The sequence below is a fragment of the Rousettus aegyptiacus genome, unplaced genomic scaffold, assembly GCF_014176215.1.
Source record: "Rousettus aegyptiacus isolate mRouAeg1 unplaced genomic scaffold, mRouAeg1.p scaffold_m13_p_2, whole genome shotgun sequence".
Lineage (NCBI taxonomy): Eukaryota > Metazoa > Chordata > Mammalia > Chiroptera > Pteropodidae > Rousettus > Rousettus aegyptiacus.
The window spans coordinates 91,958,584-91,974,338 of NW_023416295.1; the positions used below are offsets into that span (position 1 = coordinate 91,958,584).

At 40.3% G+C, this 15,755-nt stretch overlaps 1 protein-coding gene across 4 annotated transcripts in view; it reads right to left on the minus strand.

Moving 5' to 3' along the window:
• ARHGEF4 (Rho guanine nucleotide exchange factor 4) overlaps positions 1–15,755 on the minus strand; it is a 240,455-nt gene that overhangs the window by 72,281 nt on the left and 152,419 nt on the right. Inside the window, exon 1 of one of the 4 annotated variants that reach the window (XM_036235976.1) lies at positions 13,487–13,834. The exons of the other annotated variants lie outside the window; for them this stretch is intronic. Within the exon in view, the coding sequence (XP_036091869.1) occupies positions 13,487–13,697 (211 nt within the window). The 5' untranslated portion in view covers positions 13,698–13,834. Of the gene's footprint in view, positions 1–13,486; positions 13,835–15,755 lie in introns of those variants that run through there. 4 annotated transcript variants of the gene reach the window in all.

A 15,755-nucleotide genomic window follows, 5' to 3' on the forward strand; every position in this document is an offset into this window, starting at 1 on the left:
GAAGTATCATCAGCCCTATTTTAGAGATGAGAAAATTCAGGCTCCAGATGAGATTATCTGCCCAAGGCCGAAGAGTTCATAAGGACTTGAGCCAGGACTTGATCTTGGGTAGGTCTGACCTTGAAGCCCATGCAAGGTCTACTACATTACAAACCTTTTTCAGTATCTGCTGATAGTTAATCAGCAAAGAAAAAAATTAAATCAAAATATCTAGATTCGACCAAATAAGGGGCAGAAATGGATTCAGAGTTTAGAGTGAAAATGCAAAAACATTTAAGCAAAAAGAGTTTACTGTTCAATATTTGGCTGTTCAGAGTATTTTTATCAATAAAAATGGCAATTTCCTCACATGAAGAGGGCTGAGATATGCCTGCATGACATCAATTCATTTTACATATAATTTTTCTCTCTATACGCCAAACTCTAAAAAGCTTATCTGAAACCAAAACTCAGGTCATAAACATCTCTAGATTCTAAAACTGCAAATCTGACTGGATCCCAATACACAGTAGAAGTTAGGAAGGTAAAGGTGGTGTGAGAGTGTGCAGGGGGAATGATTCACTGTCCATGCTGTGTTTGCTGATAGAGGTATGGCACAAAAGGATTTGTTTATGGGGAACTGTGTTTCTCCTCACTTCTGAGAAGAAGCAATGTGAGTTAATCCTGGAAATGAAAGGCTATCTTCAAGGGCCCTGGAGAGTCTTAACCACATGGCAACCATTCCCCCCCCCCCCCATATGGCCACGAGACCATTTTTACCTTTCTTTTTCCTTACTCTCAAATCCTTTCAGAGTTGCTCTATATAAAACATCTACTTGGTGCTCATGACAGTGCTACATAATGTCCAGACACAAGGAGAGATAAAACATGTGCCTGTCATCAAAAAGCTATATTGATAGAAATAAGTCTAGCACATTTTACTACAGACAAATCACAATGTAAGTACCAAATGAAGCTTACAGAATGATCTCAGTTGTGTTTAAATGCACAGAAAAAAAAATCTGAAAGGAAAAATACTAAAATGTTAAGAATAGATCAAATTGGGAAGAAGGATTATGGTCATTTTGGTCTCATTCCCTTATATGTATTCTTAGATTATTTTTATCATAGTCATGCTCAATGCTAAAATTAAATGTGTCTCTATTAAATATTTTATAAAGTATATTTGTGATATAGTGTATTTTTCTAATGAACATACCAGCTCTAACATATTATTGAAATTATAGAGGATAATCCTGTTTCAGGGATTCTCAGCAAAAGGTGAATAAAACTACAATTGAAATCTAATTCAAATTTATCAGAAACCTTCAAATTTTATGTACATTTTGACTCAGAAAACTTCCATTTTTAGAAGTTTATCTTAAGAAAATAATCATGGAAGAATACAAAGATGTATGGAGAAAGATACCCATTAAGCTGTTGTTTAAAACACTAAAAAAATATTAAACAACCTAAATGCTTGGCAATAGAATATTAACTAAAAATATTATGCCCATAAAATGGACTAACATGTAGCTCTGACAATAATAATGCTAGAGGAATATTTAATGACATCCAGAGAAGCCCACAATGTAAGTGAAGGAAAAAAACCAACCAGGTCGTGAAACAAAACATACAGTTCGAGCTCCATTTTGTTAATAAAAGTTTATACAAAGAATAAAGATTGTCCAAATGTACATTAAAATGTTAATAGCAATTGTTTCTGGGTTGGGAGATTCTGAGTGATTTTTTTTTTAAATAAAATGTCTGTAATGAAGTACTCACTTGATTTCTGGTGCTGGCTTCTTTTGATTTCATGTCTGACCATTTGGAGATCTCTGTAAACAATATGTTGAATGGAAGATGACAGAGAAGCTGTTTCTCTTTGACTACTTTAAGCTCGAATCAATTGAGAATTACATGCCCTCCAGCAAGTGGTTATCTGGACTGGTGAGTTTTGTATTTGTGTTTATGTTTGACTCATGGCCGAAATTTTATAATTGAAGCTATAAACTTTATATCTGTCTGTCTGTTCATATGTCTATATAAGAAAGGCCCTTACTTCTCACTCTGTGTGTAATATTTTCCCAACTCCAGATAGTATTATCAAATTAGATTATACATGACTTCAAGGAGCTATATTCTGATCAGCTTAGGAATAAATAAGCATTTATATAATCTGACTATTCCTAAAATTAAAAGAAGGAAATTGAACCTCAAATACTTCCAATGTGAAAAAACAGAGGTATTCTAATAGAAACTAACTCAGAAACATTTTAAGTTTTCCACTTCACATAATTTAGGTAATTCTCTGACAAGACTAGTTCAATATTTAGTTTAATCGAGTTATATCTTCTTTGTGTCAAATAATTATCAGTGTTAAAATTAACACACATGTAGCTTTTTATTCTACTTAGGTATGTTCTTCCTAAACTTAAACAGACTGATTGTCAATTAGTAGAAATGTCTAAGATTATGAGAATGTACATTTGTATTTAACCAAATTGAATCGATATTCTGACAAACTTTCTTTCAACAGTATGTCAGCTTGAAAATAATTTCCAAGATTTTTTAGGTCACTTAACCTTGGGGTTAATTAATAAGTATTCAATAGAGAGATTCTTTTTTTCCTCCATCTTTTTTAAAAATTTAGTTTCAAGTATATAGTACATTGGGTAGACATCTATATAGTTCATAAAACGATTCCAATTGCTCCCTCCCTCCCCTGACCCTCCACCTAGCCAATGTATTAATGCTAACTACATTCCCTAGGCCATGCTCCCCATCCCCATGACCATCCTTCAGCTACTAATTTGTACTTCTTTAGCTCTTCACCCCATTCTCCTGGCCCCCCAAATCCTCCTCCTTTCTGTCTGACACTAAATTGTCCACTATATTTGTGAGTCTATTTTTGATTAGTTTGTTCTTTTTATTCCTTAGATTTTGCATGTAAGTGAAATCATATAGTGTTTATTTTTCTTCATCTGACTTAAATACCTTCCAGGTCCATCAAAGCAATATCTTTTTTTATCCTCTTGTTTTCTTAGTCTTTCAGTCACTCTATCTTTTGATTGGAGTACTTAATTCTTTTCCATTTAAGGTACTTATTGATAAGAATGTAGTTGTCATCATTCTTTATTCTTGTTTTTGATATGCTTTTACTTCTTAAATAAATTCCTCCAAAATTTCCTATAATGCTTGTTTGGTGCTGATAAATTCCTTTAGTTTATTTTTGTCTCGGAAGCTCTTTATCTGTCCTTCAGCTCTAAATGATAGCTTTACTGGATAAATTATTCTTGGTTGTAGATCCTGTGCCTTCATCTTGTTGAATATTTTGTGCTAATTCCTTCTGTCCTGCAGGTTCTTTTGAGAAACCAGCTGCTAGTCTTATGGGTGTTCCCTTATATGTAATTATTTGTTTTTCTTTTGCTGCTCTTAATATTCTTTCTTTGTATTTAACCTTTGGCATTTTAATTATGATGTGTTTTGGTGTGGGCCTCTTTGGATCCCTGATTTTTGGAATTCTCTGAGATGGGGTTTTATGTCCATTTCCTTCACCATGTTAGGGACGTTTTCTGTCATTATTTCTTCAAACAGCTGTTTAACATTTTGATTTTCTTCAGTTACGTTGATCAGAAAAATATTTGGAGCCTTAATAGTGCCCTATATCCTCTTTATTTTTATAGTCCTGGCATCTTTATTCTTACCATTCTGATTGAGTGTCCTTGATTTTCCTGTCCTCTAGATAGGGCATTTGATCCTCTTCTTTATTCACTTTGTTTATTCCTTCTTATCTAAGATAATGTGTTCTTCATTTCAGACTGGTTCCCTTTTATAATTTCCATTTCTATTTTTATGTTTCTTTTTATCTCTTTGTTGAAGTTTTCCCTGAATTATCTATATTTCCCAGAAGTTCATTGAGCATCTTTATAACTAGTGTTTTGAACTCCAAATCTGTTAGATTACTTGACTCCATATATCTGGGTCTCTGTTCTCTTCTCTCAAATGGTTTCTGCTTGTCTTCCCATTTTGGCTGCCTTTCCGTGTTTCTATGTACTAAGAAAGCTCCTCAGTCTCCCAGTCTTATTAGTGCAGATTTGTGAAGTAGGTGTCCAGTGGCACAGTCCTGATTAGAATATAGCTACAGGCCAAACTTAGCACAAGCCTCTACCCCTCTGGGGCCACCTGTTAAGACTCAGCAAGCAATCCACAGATGCTGTGCTTACAGTTGTCTTAAAAGGCCACACCAGAAACCAAGGCCAGCTGCCTCCTCCAGTGTGAATCTCAGCAAGGAGCATCTGACTTGCTGAGGATATAGCCGGATGTGACCAGGAGTTGGGGGAGGTGGGGTTTCAGAGAATCCTCTGGGTGGAGCAACCTCTGTTATCTAGTGTGATGATGTCACGGCTATGGTGATGCAGTGTCCAACACACTGGTATGGGGAAGGGCTCAACAGGAAACAATGGATATCGCTGGCACTTCTGTACAGAGTCAGTTTCACCTCGGCCCTCACTCCAATAATGTCTCCCTGTAAGTCCCTGGTGCCCCCTGCACGCAGCTGAATCAGCAGGTCCGTCACCACAGAAATCCACTTGTGGACGCAGCCCCTTTAAGAGCTTTCTGCTGCTGCTGCAGCCTTGGTCTCACTCAAAGGCTTGGGACCGGGCAGCCCTGCATCCTCGCCCCATCCTACCTTTTGTTGTTGCAGGGTGATTTCTTGGATATCTCCCTAGTTGTATGGCTTATTCTTCCCAGGTGATTTTTCCTTGCTGCTGCTCCCTGTTTCCATCACAACTTTGATTTGGTCACCAGAAGGATGAACAGAGCCTCTATCATCTATGCCATTTTTTTTCCTTTTAGATTATTTCAGTAAGATAGGATACTGCATCATTGACTATTAGACACATTTTATGTACCTTTGTTTTTTACTTTATATGCTTTAGAGAGACTCTATATAGTTGGATCTGTTAATAAATGTGTTTGCTTTTTCCACTTTTAGAAGTTGTACTATAAAAGATGCAGACAGAAATAGAAAGTTGTAGAGGAATTCTACTTGTCATAGTCAAAATTATGAGTTGATAAGATTTGCAAAGGGAACATTAGCATCAAATAGTATACTGATGAAAAAATAATAATTTGGTTTTCTTTCTGTTAAAATGACAAAATTTTCTTGGATTATTAGTCTGCTCTTAATAAAAGGTTATCAACAGCTATTTTTTGTTTTCTGTGTAATCTGCCCAGACAGCAGGGATTCTGCACTATCAAAATCATACCTTGTGCTTTACGTTGGCTTTGTCATGCCCTATTTCAGAACACGAAAATTTCTTAGCTAAGAAAGAGCTAAAATTCTTTACAATCATGTTTATTTTAGAAATATTTTATTGTCTTTTTGGTTAAATATCTAGTCAAGTATTGCTCAATAACCCATGATCCTATCTTAGTAAGTGTTCAAGTCCCCTGACAACTTTTGATATTTTGCCTTTCCAAAATTAAATCTTAAACGATAACTTTGGATCTAAAACTAACTTTAGGTTTTCCCAGAAGGACCTTGGAAAATCATAAAACATCTGTTTTCACCTTGTAAAAAAGACAAGCACTAGAAATATTTAGGTTTATTTAATACATTACTACTAATGAGTTGAAGGGAAAAAGCTATCCAATCAGAAGAGATGCTGAGCCTTCTCTAGGTTAGATCTGAACGGGTAAATGTTAATATAAATATTTCAGAAATTGTATGCTGTATGGAAAGTTCCTAGAGAACTGCCTATGCCCTTGCTGTCCATTATGTCTTTCTATTTATCAAAGTCCTGGTGCTACTTTGCCTGATATCATACAATAGTATAGTATTATCGGTCATAATTTCATTTATTTTTAAATGATAAAATTTAAATTTGGTTGCAACTTTAGTTCTTTTACTGAATTTAGCATCTTATAGACCAGTGGTTTCCTACTAGGGAGTCACATCACTTACTTATGGATTTTTATTAATATACGAACGAATATTTAGGACCTACTCTAGACTTATTGAATCTCTTTATAGATATTCTTGGTATGTTCTAATTGTGTGATTGATATATTCATAATACAATTTTGTTAGAATTATTATATGTTATATCTGGATTTTTATCTCTGAAAGGATTATATTAACCTATTTTAAGAAATTAGATGTTAACTGTTTCCTTTAAAAAATAGGGTTAATTATTGTGTTTATAACTAGGATGTCTAAAATTGTTTGATTGACTTTATCTTGTTTTATACATGGTAGAAACAACCAATTTCCTTGTTTCTTGCACAATTCTTGGATAAATTCTCATCAGAGCTTTCACTTTTTAAATTATCAGTAATAATTTAATCGCAGCCATTTTAATCTTCTACAGATAATTTTTTTCTTAATTCTAATGCTTCAGCTATTGCCCTGAGTGCTTCATTTCAACAAAGAATGGTCTCAGAGCTTAGAAAAGACTATGCCAGGAACTTTTGGGTGCAGTGTACTGATGACATAAATGACCATGGACTGAGTTAGGATTTCCAAACTCTAATAGAGAAGCAGATGGGTTTAAGAGACTGCAAACCGAAGACAGACTGGAGCAAGAATTAATTACATAAAAATGAATGAATTGATGAAGAAATACTATGGGTTTTATTGGGATCATTGTTGGTATGTTAATGTTCTCTTTTCCAGATATCATAAGGAACCCTCTTTTTGTCTCTTTAGTAATCGTTAATTCATAAAAAGCCACTGAGTAGACTGTGTTTTTGTAAAATGAAACCTTTGTAATTAATATCTTTTTCTCCCTGTCTGACCCCTCTAGAATTTGGAAACGCTAACTATTCTTATTTTCATAGCAATATAATAATTTGCATAGGTTCAATAAAAATCTGTCCTCCTTGTTAACAGGACTATTTGGAACTTTGGCTATGCAACCAAAGCCATGCCTGCAATGCCATATTTGAGAATAATACTGAGTTAGTCAAATTTGACTAGACATTTTTAAGGAGCTAAGGTTGACTTCATGGAGCCAATGTTTACAAAGCCCTCTTGGAAAAACTGGCTTGATCCCAGATTTATAGTGTTCCTAGCCTTAGAAGTCAGTGAGGAAGGTCACTTTCTGGCAGGCCCAGGAACCTTAAGATATATTAGAAACTTTTAGGAAGGAGGAAGTGTCTCAAATCTATAGGTAGTACAGGTGAGATCTGGTGGGAAGTTCTTGGCTTGGTTTCCAGGCCTCTGAGATAAAATGTTCATAAATAGAAGACTCCATATTGTCAAGATTTCACTTCTCCCCAAATTGATCTATAAAGTCAACATGATCCATATCAAAACTACAGAAAGATATTTTGTAGATATTGACAAGTTGATTCTAAAATGTAAATGAAAAGCAAGAAATAATAACTAAAGCAGTATTGAAAATAAAGAACTAAATTAGAGGATTCACATACCTGATTTCGAGGCATACTATCAAGCTATTATAATCAAGACACTGTGGTATGGACAAAAAGAATCTTAGATCAATAGAAGAGAGCTGACAGTCCAGAATCAGAGCCACACAAATATAGACAGTTGATTTTTGATAAAGGTACACGTAGTGGAGAAAGGATAGTCTTTTTAACAAATGTTGCTGCAACAACTGGATATGTATATGCAAAAGAAATGAACCTTGACTTCATCTCAAACCGTATAAAAATTGACTGGAATGGATCAAAGGTCTAAGTATAAAATGTAAAACTATAAAATCTTCTAGAAAATCCAGGAGAACTCTTTGCGTCTTCAGGTTTAGGAAAGAGTTCCTGGATATAGTACTAAACGTATGATCCATAAAATAAAAATTACAAATTTGATTTCACTGAAATTAGAAACCTTTTGCTCTACAAAAGACACTACTATAGAATTAAAATACAAACCACAAACTAAAAATATTGCAAATCACATATCTGACAAACTACTTATATTTAGAATAAAGAACTCTCAAAACCCAATAATAAGAAAACAACCCAATAAAAACTGGGAAAAAGAATATATATATGGCAAATAAGCACATGGTAAATGTTCAATAACAATAGCCTTTAGAGAAATACAAATTAAAACCAAATGAAATATTACACAACTAATATAATGGTTTGAGCAAACTGGCTATACTAAGTGCTGATGAGGATATAGAGCAATAGGAATTGTCATACTTTGATGGTAAGGATGCAAAATGGTATGACTACTTTGAAAAAGAGTTTAGTAGTTTCTTACAAAGCTAAACACAGACATACCAAATGACCCAACGATTCAGTCCTTGGTATTTACCCAAGAGAAATGAAAACTTATGTCCATACAAACAGTCATACACTGATGTTTGTAGAAGCTGTATTTGTAATAGATAAAAACTGGGAAAATCCCAAATGTCCTTCAATTAGTGACTAATAAACTGTAGTATATTCATTTAGTGGAATACTGTTCAGCAACTGAAAGTGGGGTGGGGGAGGGGACTACTGATAAATGCAAAAACATATATGAACCTCAAATGCATTATGCTAGGTAAAAGAAGCCAGACTCAAAAGGCAATATGATATGATTCCATTTATATGACATTCTGGAATAGACAAATCCATAGAATGGAGAACAGACTGCCAGGGACTGATGGTGCAGGAAGGGATTGACTATAAAAGGGTAGCATTAATTTTTTGGAGTGATGAAACTCCTCTATATTTTGATTATAGTGGTGGTTATATGACTATATAAATTTGTCAAAGCTCTTAGAAGTATACACCAAGGAGAGTAACTTATATTGTGCATAACTTTAAAAATAAATATAAAGAAAGAAGGAAAGAAAGTAGGCAAGCAATTTGGCCATATGAAGCTCCTGCTTAAAACCTTTCATGGCTCCTAAAATTGTTAGTCCACATTTCTTAGCCACAGTCCAATCTTCCTGTCTCTAGCCTCATCTCTTGCTAAGCTCCTCATCTTATACTTTTTACAATTCCTTATACTCAAAGTACTTGATACAGTACCTAGCACAGGTGCTAGGTAAATGCAGGGTCCATTTCTTTATACATCTTTCTGTATTTGTTTGTTAACCATCTGTCCTGAAAGCTCTTTCTACTGCTCGCCACAGCTAACTTGTAGGCAGTAAGAGTCAGGCAATACCTCTTCCTGAAGGTATGCCGAATCCCTTCTTCTCTGTCCCTACCCATCATAATAGGCTGGGTCTGATACATCTCTTCTGAGCTCCCCTATCTATGCAGTAAAGGCTTCAAGTTACTCAAGCCTTGTGCATTCTGAAGAAAGGACTGGTTCTTGCCTGGCTCCTGGGAGTGTTCTACGACCTTAAAATCCTGCCCAAGAAGAGAGTCTTTGTATACCTAGGGCCTTGGTCCATGCCAGAGAGTTTATACTAACAGTGTGATTTATGGTAGGGTCTTGAGCTACACTTCATCAGTGTGACCTCTGGAGGGGCTGGAGTCTAAGTAACTAAGGTCAGTCTTGTGGATGCTGCATGCCTAAGTAACTGACCTCCCATAAAAACCCTGGACCTCAAGGGTTGGGTGAACTTCCCTGGTTGGTAATACTTCCTATATATTGTCACACTGTTGCTGGAAGAATTAAATATAGTCCATGGGATTCCACGGGAGGGGACACCTGGACACTTGTGCCAGGTTCCCACTGGACTCTGCCCTATGTGTCTTTGCTTTGGTTGATTTTAATCTAAATCCTTTCATTGTAGTAAACTGGAATCATGAGTATAACAGCTTTTCTGAGCTCTGTTAGTTCTAGAGAATCACCTACTGAGAATGGTTTGGGCATTCCTAATATCGTCCCACTTAGTATATTTCTATCAGAGCACTTATAATGAATTGTCACTCCCTGTCTCTATGCTGTGATTTAAGGGCAATTGCCTTGTATGATTTGTTTGCTACCATTTATAGTGCCTAACACTAAGCCTGGAACATGATGTATTAAGTAAATATCTGACTGCAAGAGAAGCATAGCCTTCTCCTAAGTTTGATTCCAATCGGAGCCAGAAAAATGCCTCTGGGGCTTGCAGAGGAATATGGATGTAGCATGGGTTCTCTCCCAAAAAGAAATCATGACACTGACTATGCAAAAGCACAGGTCAGTAAAAACTGTCAACACCAGAAGCCTGATGAGAAGTAAGCCTGTCAGACAACATATCCAGAATAGGAATTTTAAAAAGCTCAGCCAAGGAACAGCAGTATGATAACATAGTTGAGGGTCATGGAAGCTAGAGGCACTTAGGGGGAAATGAGAATAGTAGGGCAGAAAGAAGGGCCATGGAATTTTTACCCTGTCAACTACATTTTATTTTCAGAATCTGCCTTTAAGGAAAGCCTTCGCCATACCAGGATAAGTAATATTTCAGTTGTAAATGCCATAATTGAACACTTGAAATCAAGAAGTCTTTTGAAAACAAGGAGAGTCCTCAGTTCTCTGCTGGATTGCCTGGCTAATGCTCTGCCCTGCAATAAAGTTGCAATTTCCAGTCTCAAGTGCTAGCTAGCCTTTCTGCTTCTTGCTGACAACTACATTGTTTAGCAAGAATCTGAACAACAGTAATTAAGTTTTGCTATGGACCTTTTACTAGTAATTAATCTTTCTTAAGAGATAAACACAGTTCAATTAAACATACATGTGCTTTGTCTTAGAGCCATAGACCACTCGAACAGAAATATAATTTGCAATAAATGATAACTCACTGGTGGGTACTCCCCAAAATCAATAGTTCTGGCTAATATCATAGTATTTTAGAGTTGATTGGAAAAGAGGTCAGATGTTTGATTTCCATGTCCTCATTTTGAAAATGGGGTAGCTAGGACCCAGAAAAAATGTCATGAATGTTCAATAAACACAATAGCAAACATGCAAGTAGCCAAGACATTACCTCAATGTGCAAACCCCCAAGCACACTGCCTTTCTTTGCTGGGCATGGCATAGCCTCCACTCTAAACCCATCAAAAGGTTCCCATCAAATAACACCAATCCAGGCCTGAAGCTTTGGTCACACATAGCCTGGCTGGGCAACCTTGAGTAAATTACTGCATTTCTCTAAGCCTGTTTTCATGTCTGGATTATAGGATGACAATGCTTACCTTACTGGGTTTTCATGTGATTAATGAGGTAACAACAGAGAGTATCATGCTTAGCATATAGAAGATGCTCAATAAATGTACTTTCCATTTTCTTTCCCATCTAGTCCTCTGTGGCAGCCTTTCCAACCAGATTTCCTCATCTGAACCACAAATCCACAGATAATTATTTGAGCACCTATTTTCTCAATTCCTCCCAAGGATGACAAATAGCTAGTAAGATTCTAGAAGAAAAGAGAGTTCATTCATGGCATATAATGGTGCCTTAGTACATCAGAGCTTAATTCTCTCCAGGAATCCAGTTGAGAGATGGCTCCATGGACTCACACAGCTCTATACACTCATGACAGTATCCTTTTACACATCTAGTATTGAGCACTACTAATGCAGGGCCTTCTAAAACAAGGCAAGAAGTAGAGGGTTATAGAATGGGAGTGGTGGCAGAGGATAAAGAGGTAATTAAAAATTCCGCAGTATGTATGTGGTTGGAGACTGACCAGCATGCCCTAAACACAAGTCCTATGTTGCCTATGTGCCCAGCAACACCAGGAACCCATCTTCAGTAGTCCACTGTTCTGAGAGGCATGGCATTTGCTTCTGGGTCTCACATCAACTCTTTCAACATCATGATGCTTTAAACCCTGCCCTGCCATTGCAGAGGCAGCTCTGAGCCTCTTAAGGAACATTGTTCTGGACTTTAATTTTTACCTTGCCCTTATACTCCACCCTCATAGCCCAGACCTTCATGCACATAGTTTTATCCAGGCTACCTCACTTCCCCTGGTCAAGGCTGGGGTGTCTAATAAACCTAGGTCTCACCATCTCCATTTGCCTTACCCCTGCCCCAGGCAGAAGAAAAAAATGGTGAGGGAGCCCATGGGGGCACAGTTCCACCCCCCATCCCAATCCCTTTGGGCAACGCTTGCTGATGCTGAGAGGAGTATGTAAGCCTTCCAACCTTGGAAGGGGAAGAAAAGCCATTTGGGCAAAAAGAAGGAAAGGGTCCTTTGCTAGTTTGCTTTCAGTGCCATTTACGGTATTATCTAGTTTGATTTTTTCCCAAATTAGGTTCTATTTAAACACCCGAGAGAGGAGAAAAAGATTTTTCAAGGGAATTGGGATAGTATGAGTCAGAGCTGCTGAATTCTGGAAAACTTTTAGTTGGAGAGGATATAACAGCTTACTCATTCACCTTTTCTGACTTTCATGTGTTTTTTGGGACAGGGCAGATGAGAGTGATGGAATGCTCAATGTAAAGGTCTGCACATCCTTCACTTTCCCTTTCTAATCCTCCTGACTTTAGAACAGAGTTCAAACCCTGTATCTACCATTCATGGTATTCTCACAACCCATAGAGCCAACCTTCTACACGGCTCTTCCCAACGTGGCCCAATATAGCTTGCGCTCCAGCCTGCTGCCTGCATGGCTCCCTCCTACCCCTCTGGCTATGCTGCTCTGACCCAGGCACTTGCAGAGCCTCCTCTCCACTGCCTACAGGGGACTCTGAAGCTTTCACAGGCCGCAGGGCCTCGCTCTGCACATAAGCATAATAGGTGCATTATCTCCCCCATTTCCAGGCAGCACCCGTCTTCCTTTACAGCTTCCACTGCAGCACTCAAAAATAACTTGAGTGTTTCCAAGAAGTAAAATATAAAGAAAACAGTATAGCAACTAATCAAGAGTCACCATTCATAAAACCATTCTGGGCTTCCTTGCTTCATTAATATTTAGGATCAGTCTTCTCAATCTGTACCAGAATTCAGTCCTCTGGGTAAAAAGGGGAGCACTAGGTGGGGGCACTCCGTAGAGTGGACGGTCTCAGGGGATACCAGAGCCATCCCATCTCAGGGAAACTGCACTGTTTGTTTCCAGGCATCCAAAAGGAGGCCCCCTCCTCTGGGGTAGGAGCTTCAGACACTCTGAATCCGGTCCACCTCAGGCCAGTGAGCCCTCCTACTTCCTCTGTTTTACAGAGGGTTACAGAGGTGCAGCTCAGAAAGCCAGACACGTGCTATATTGGGTCAGAAACAGTTTGGGGAAGGGAAATAGTGCAAGGGACCAAATTTAATCCTCACCTCAAACACCCAAATTCCCAGTTGACGCGCCCTGCGACGGAAAAAGGGGGGTGGGAGGGAATGGGCAATAGGGCCCTGGCTGGTACAAGCGGGAGAAAGAAGGGACAGGGATGGTGGGAGATAGTGGTGGGAAATCAGAAGAAAACCGGGAAAAAGAAAAAGAATGACAAGGGCAAAGCAATAGGAGGCAAGGAACCGGAACATGGAAAAGAGAAATCGAAAAAGTGAGTGAGGAGAGGAGAAAAAACAGTCTCGCGGGGAAAGGAGAGACGCAGCTCGAGAGGACAGACGTGGGAGTGGAAAGGGTGCGGGCGGCGCTGAGGGCGGCGCGGCGCCCTTACCAGCGGTGGCCGAGCGCAGGCTCTCCAGGCTCCAGGAGCGCGACAGGGCGCCGCGCATACCGCCTCGGCCGCCGCACACCACGCCGCTGCTGTCCGAGTCGGAGCCCGGGGACAGCCCGGCGCTGCTGCCGCCGCCGCTGCTGCTGCTGCTAGTGCCGAGGTCGCCGCTCGTCTGCCCGCTCGACTCGCTCGGGCATTGCTGCGCCCTCATACAAGCGGGCCCGAGCTCCAGCCACAGGCTCGCGGGAGGATGGGCCCCGAGCGGCGGCGCGGGCCAGGGCGCGGAGGACGTGGCGGCGGGGCTGCCGGGCCACGGGGCGAGCGCGCCCAGACCCGGGCCGGGGCCGGCACCCGCAACGCCGCTAGAGAGCGAGGGCGAGGGCGAGAGTGCGGGCGGCCGCGCGGCGTCCTCCGTCCCATCCCCGCCGCCTGGCTGCCGCCGCTCCGAGCCCGCGGACATCACGGGGTTCCGCGAAGGCGGCTTCCGGCCGGCCACTGCCGGCTCGGACTCTGCGGGCGCGGACCGCACGCGGCTCCGGGCGAGGCTAGGCACTCGTCCGCAGGGCGCGGCGCATCCGCTGGCCGCCCGCTCCGGGATGGCCGGGCGGGCGCGGAGCAGCGCGAGCGCCGGGGTGCGGGTCGCACGGGCCCGGGTGGCACGCGCTCACGCACGCACGCACGCACATGCGGGGCGGCGAAGGCGGTGGCGGCGGTGGCGCCGGCGTGGGGTCCGCAGACGGCCCTCGGTCTCCGCAGCAGCGCCGCGCGCTACTGCTAGTATTCGCACGCGTGGGTTTTAGAACAGGGTCATTCTCAGAAGGGACGCCCAGACACCCGAGGCCATGGTGGTGAGTAGAGACAAATCTGCACCTTGAAGGCTCCTCCCTCACTTTACATATCTGGGGAACCTGTGTGCTTTTTCCGACACTCCATACCTGCATGCAAGCACACTCCCCACCCGTGCCTCCATTCTTTCCTGTACTTAAAAAGAACAGCTCTTCCTTTATTCCTGAGTAAGAATCTTCTGCATGAGCGAGTCAATCTGTAATCTCGCGAAGCTGTCCTCTTAAGGGCTGTGAGCTAAGTCCTTGTGGGTGAGAGGAAGTGCTCGGGATGGAGATGGCCATTGCCAATGAGCCACGGGTCAAGAGACACCCCTCCCCTTCCCCATCCATCAGCAAGTCTGTGGGTTCTATCTCTAAAATAAGTGTCAAAGGTGTCCTTTTCTCTCTTTTATTTTACTGTTACCACTACCATAGTGTGTTTGGAAGCCAGCGTCAGTCTCCTAACTTGTTCCATAGAGCAGCCAAAGGGAGTTCTAAAATATAAATAATACCGTGACACGTTCCTTCTTCAAACCCTTCAGAAGCTTCTCTTCACAATTAGCAAGACCTGCAAGACCCTGTGTATTCTAGCCTGAACTATTTCTCCACGTCCTGTCATCTTTGTCCCTTGCTCTTTTCACTCCAGCCACCATGACCTTTTGTGCTCTTTTCTTGCTGCAGGGCCTCTGCACTTACTGTTCCTTTTACCTGGAATGTTGTCTTTGCTTTTCAATTTATTGGCTTCTCAATCTTTAGACCTCAGTAAATGTTACAGTCTTAGAGAAACTTCATTATTCTTTCTCAGCACTTACTGCCATCTCTCAGTGGCTTGTTTGTTTATCTGTTGTCTGCTGCCCATATACCATGCACACTATGAATTAACAGTGATACAGTATCTTCTCAGAAAGTTTGGCACGGAACGATAAGTGTTTCTTGAGGCTGGCTCAATGATATGAGAATTGCAGCTGCAACAACTATACATGTAGAAGCAGACACACAATGGGGTTGAAACTTGTCTAAGTTTGGAAATCGACTTCTGTCCTATCTCTCCTAACTAACCTTGTATTTCAGTTTCCACACCACCAGTGTTGAATGGGAAAGCCAGGGAAATCTGAGTTCAAATTCTGGTTTTATCTCATTATATCATTTTACCTTGGACAAATTACTTAATCTTCTTGAGTCTCTCCTCACCCATCAAATAACAATACTAACAACTTTTTGCAGGATTATTGTGAGGACTAAATGAAGTGATATGTAAATATGCATTAGTGCCTAGCAATGTCTGAAATATTAACTGGTATTTGTTAAGCATGTATTAGGTGTTAAGTACTTTAACTTCCACAACAGCTTTAACCGATATATGCTATTATTGGCCCCCTTTTTTTTTTCAGTTGAAAATAACAAACTCAGAATAATCCAAGGCCATATAACTAGGAAGTGGTAGA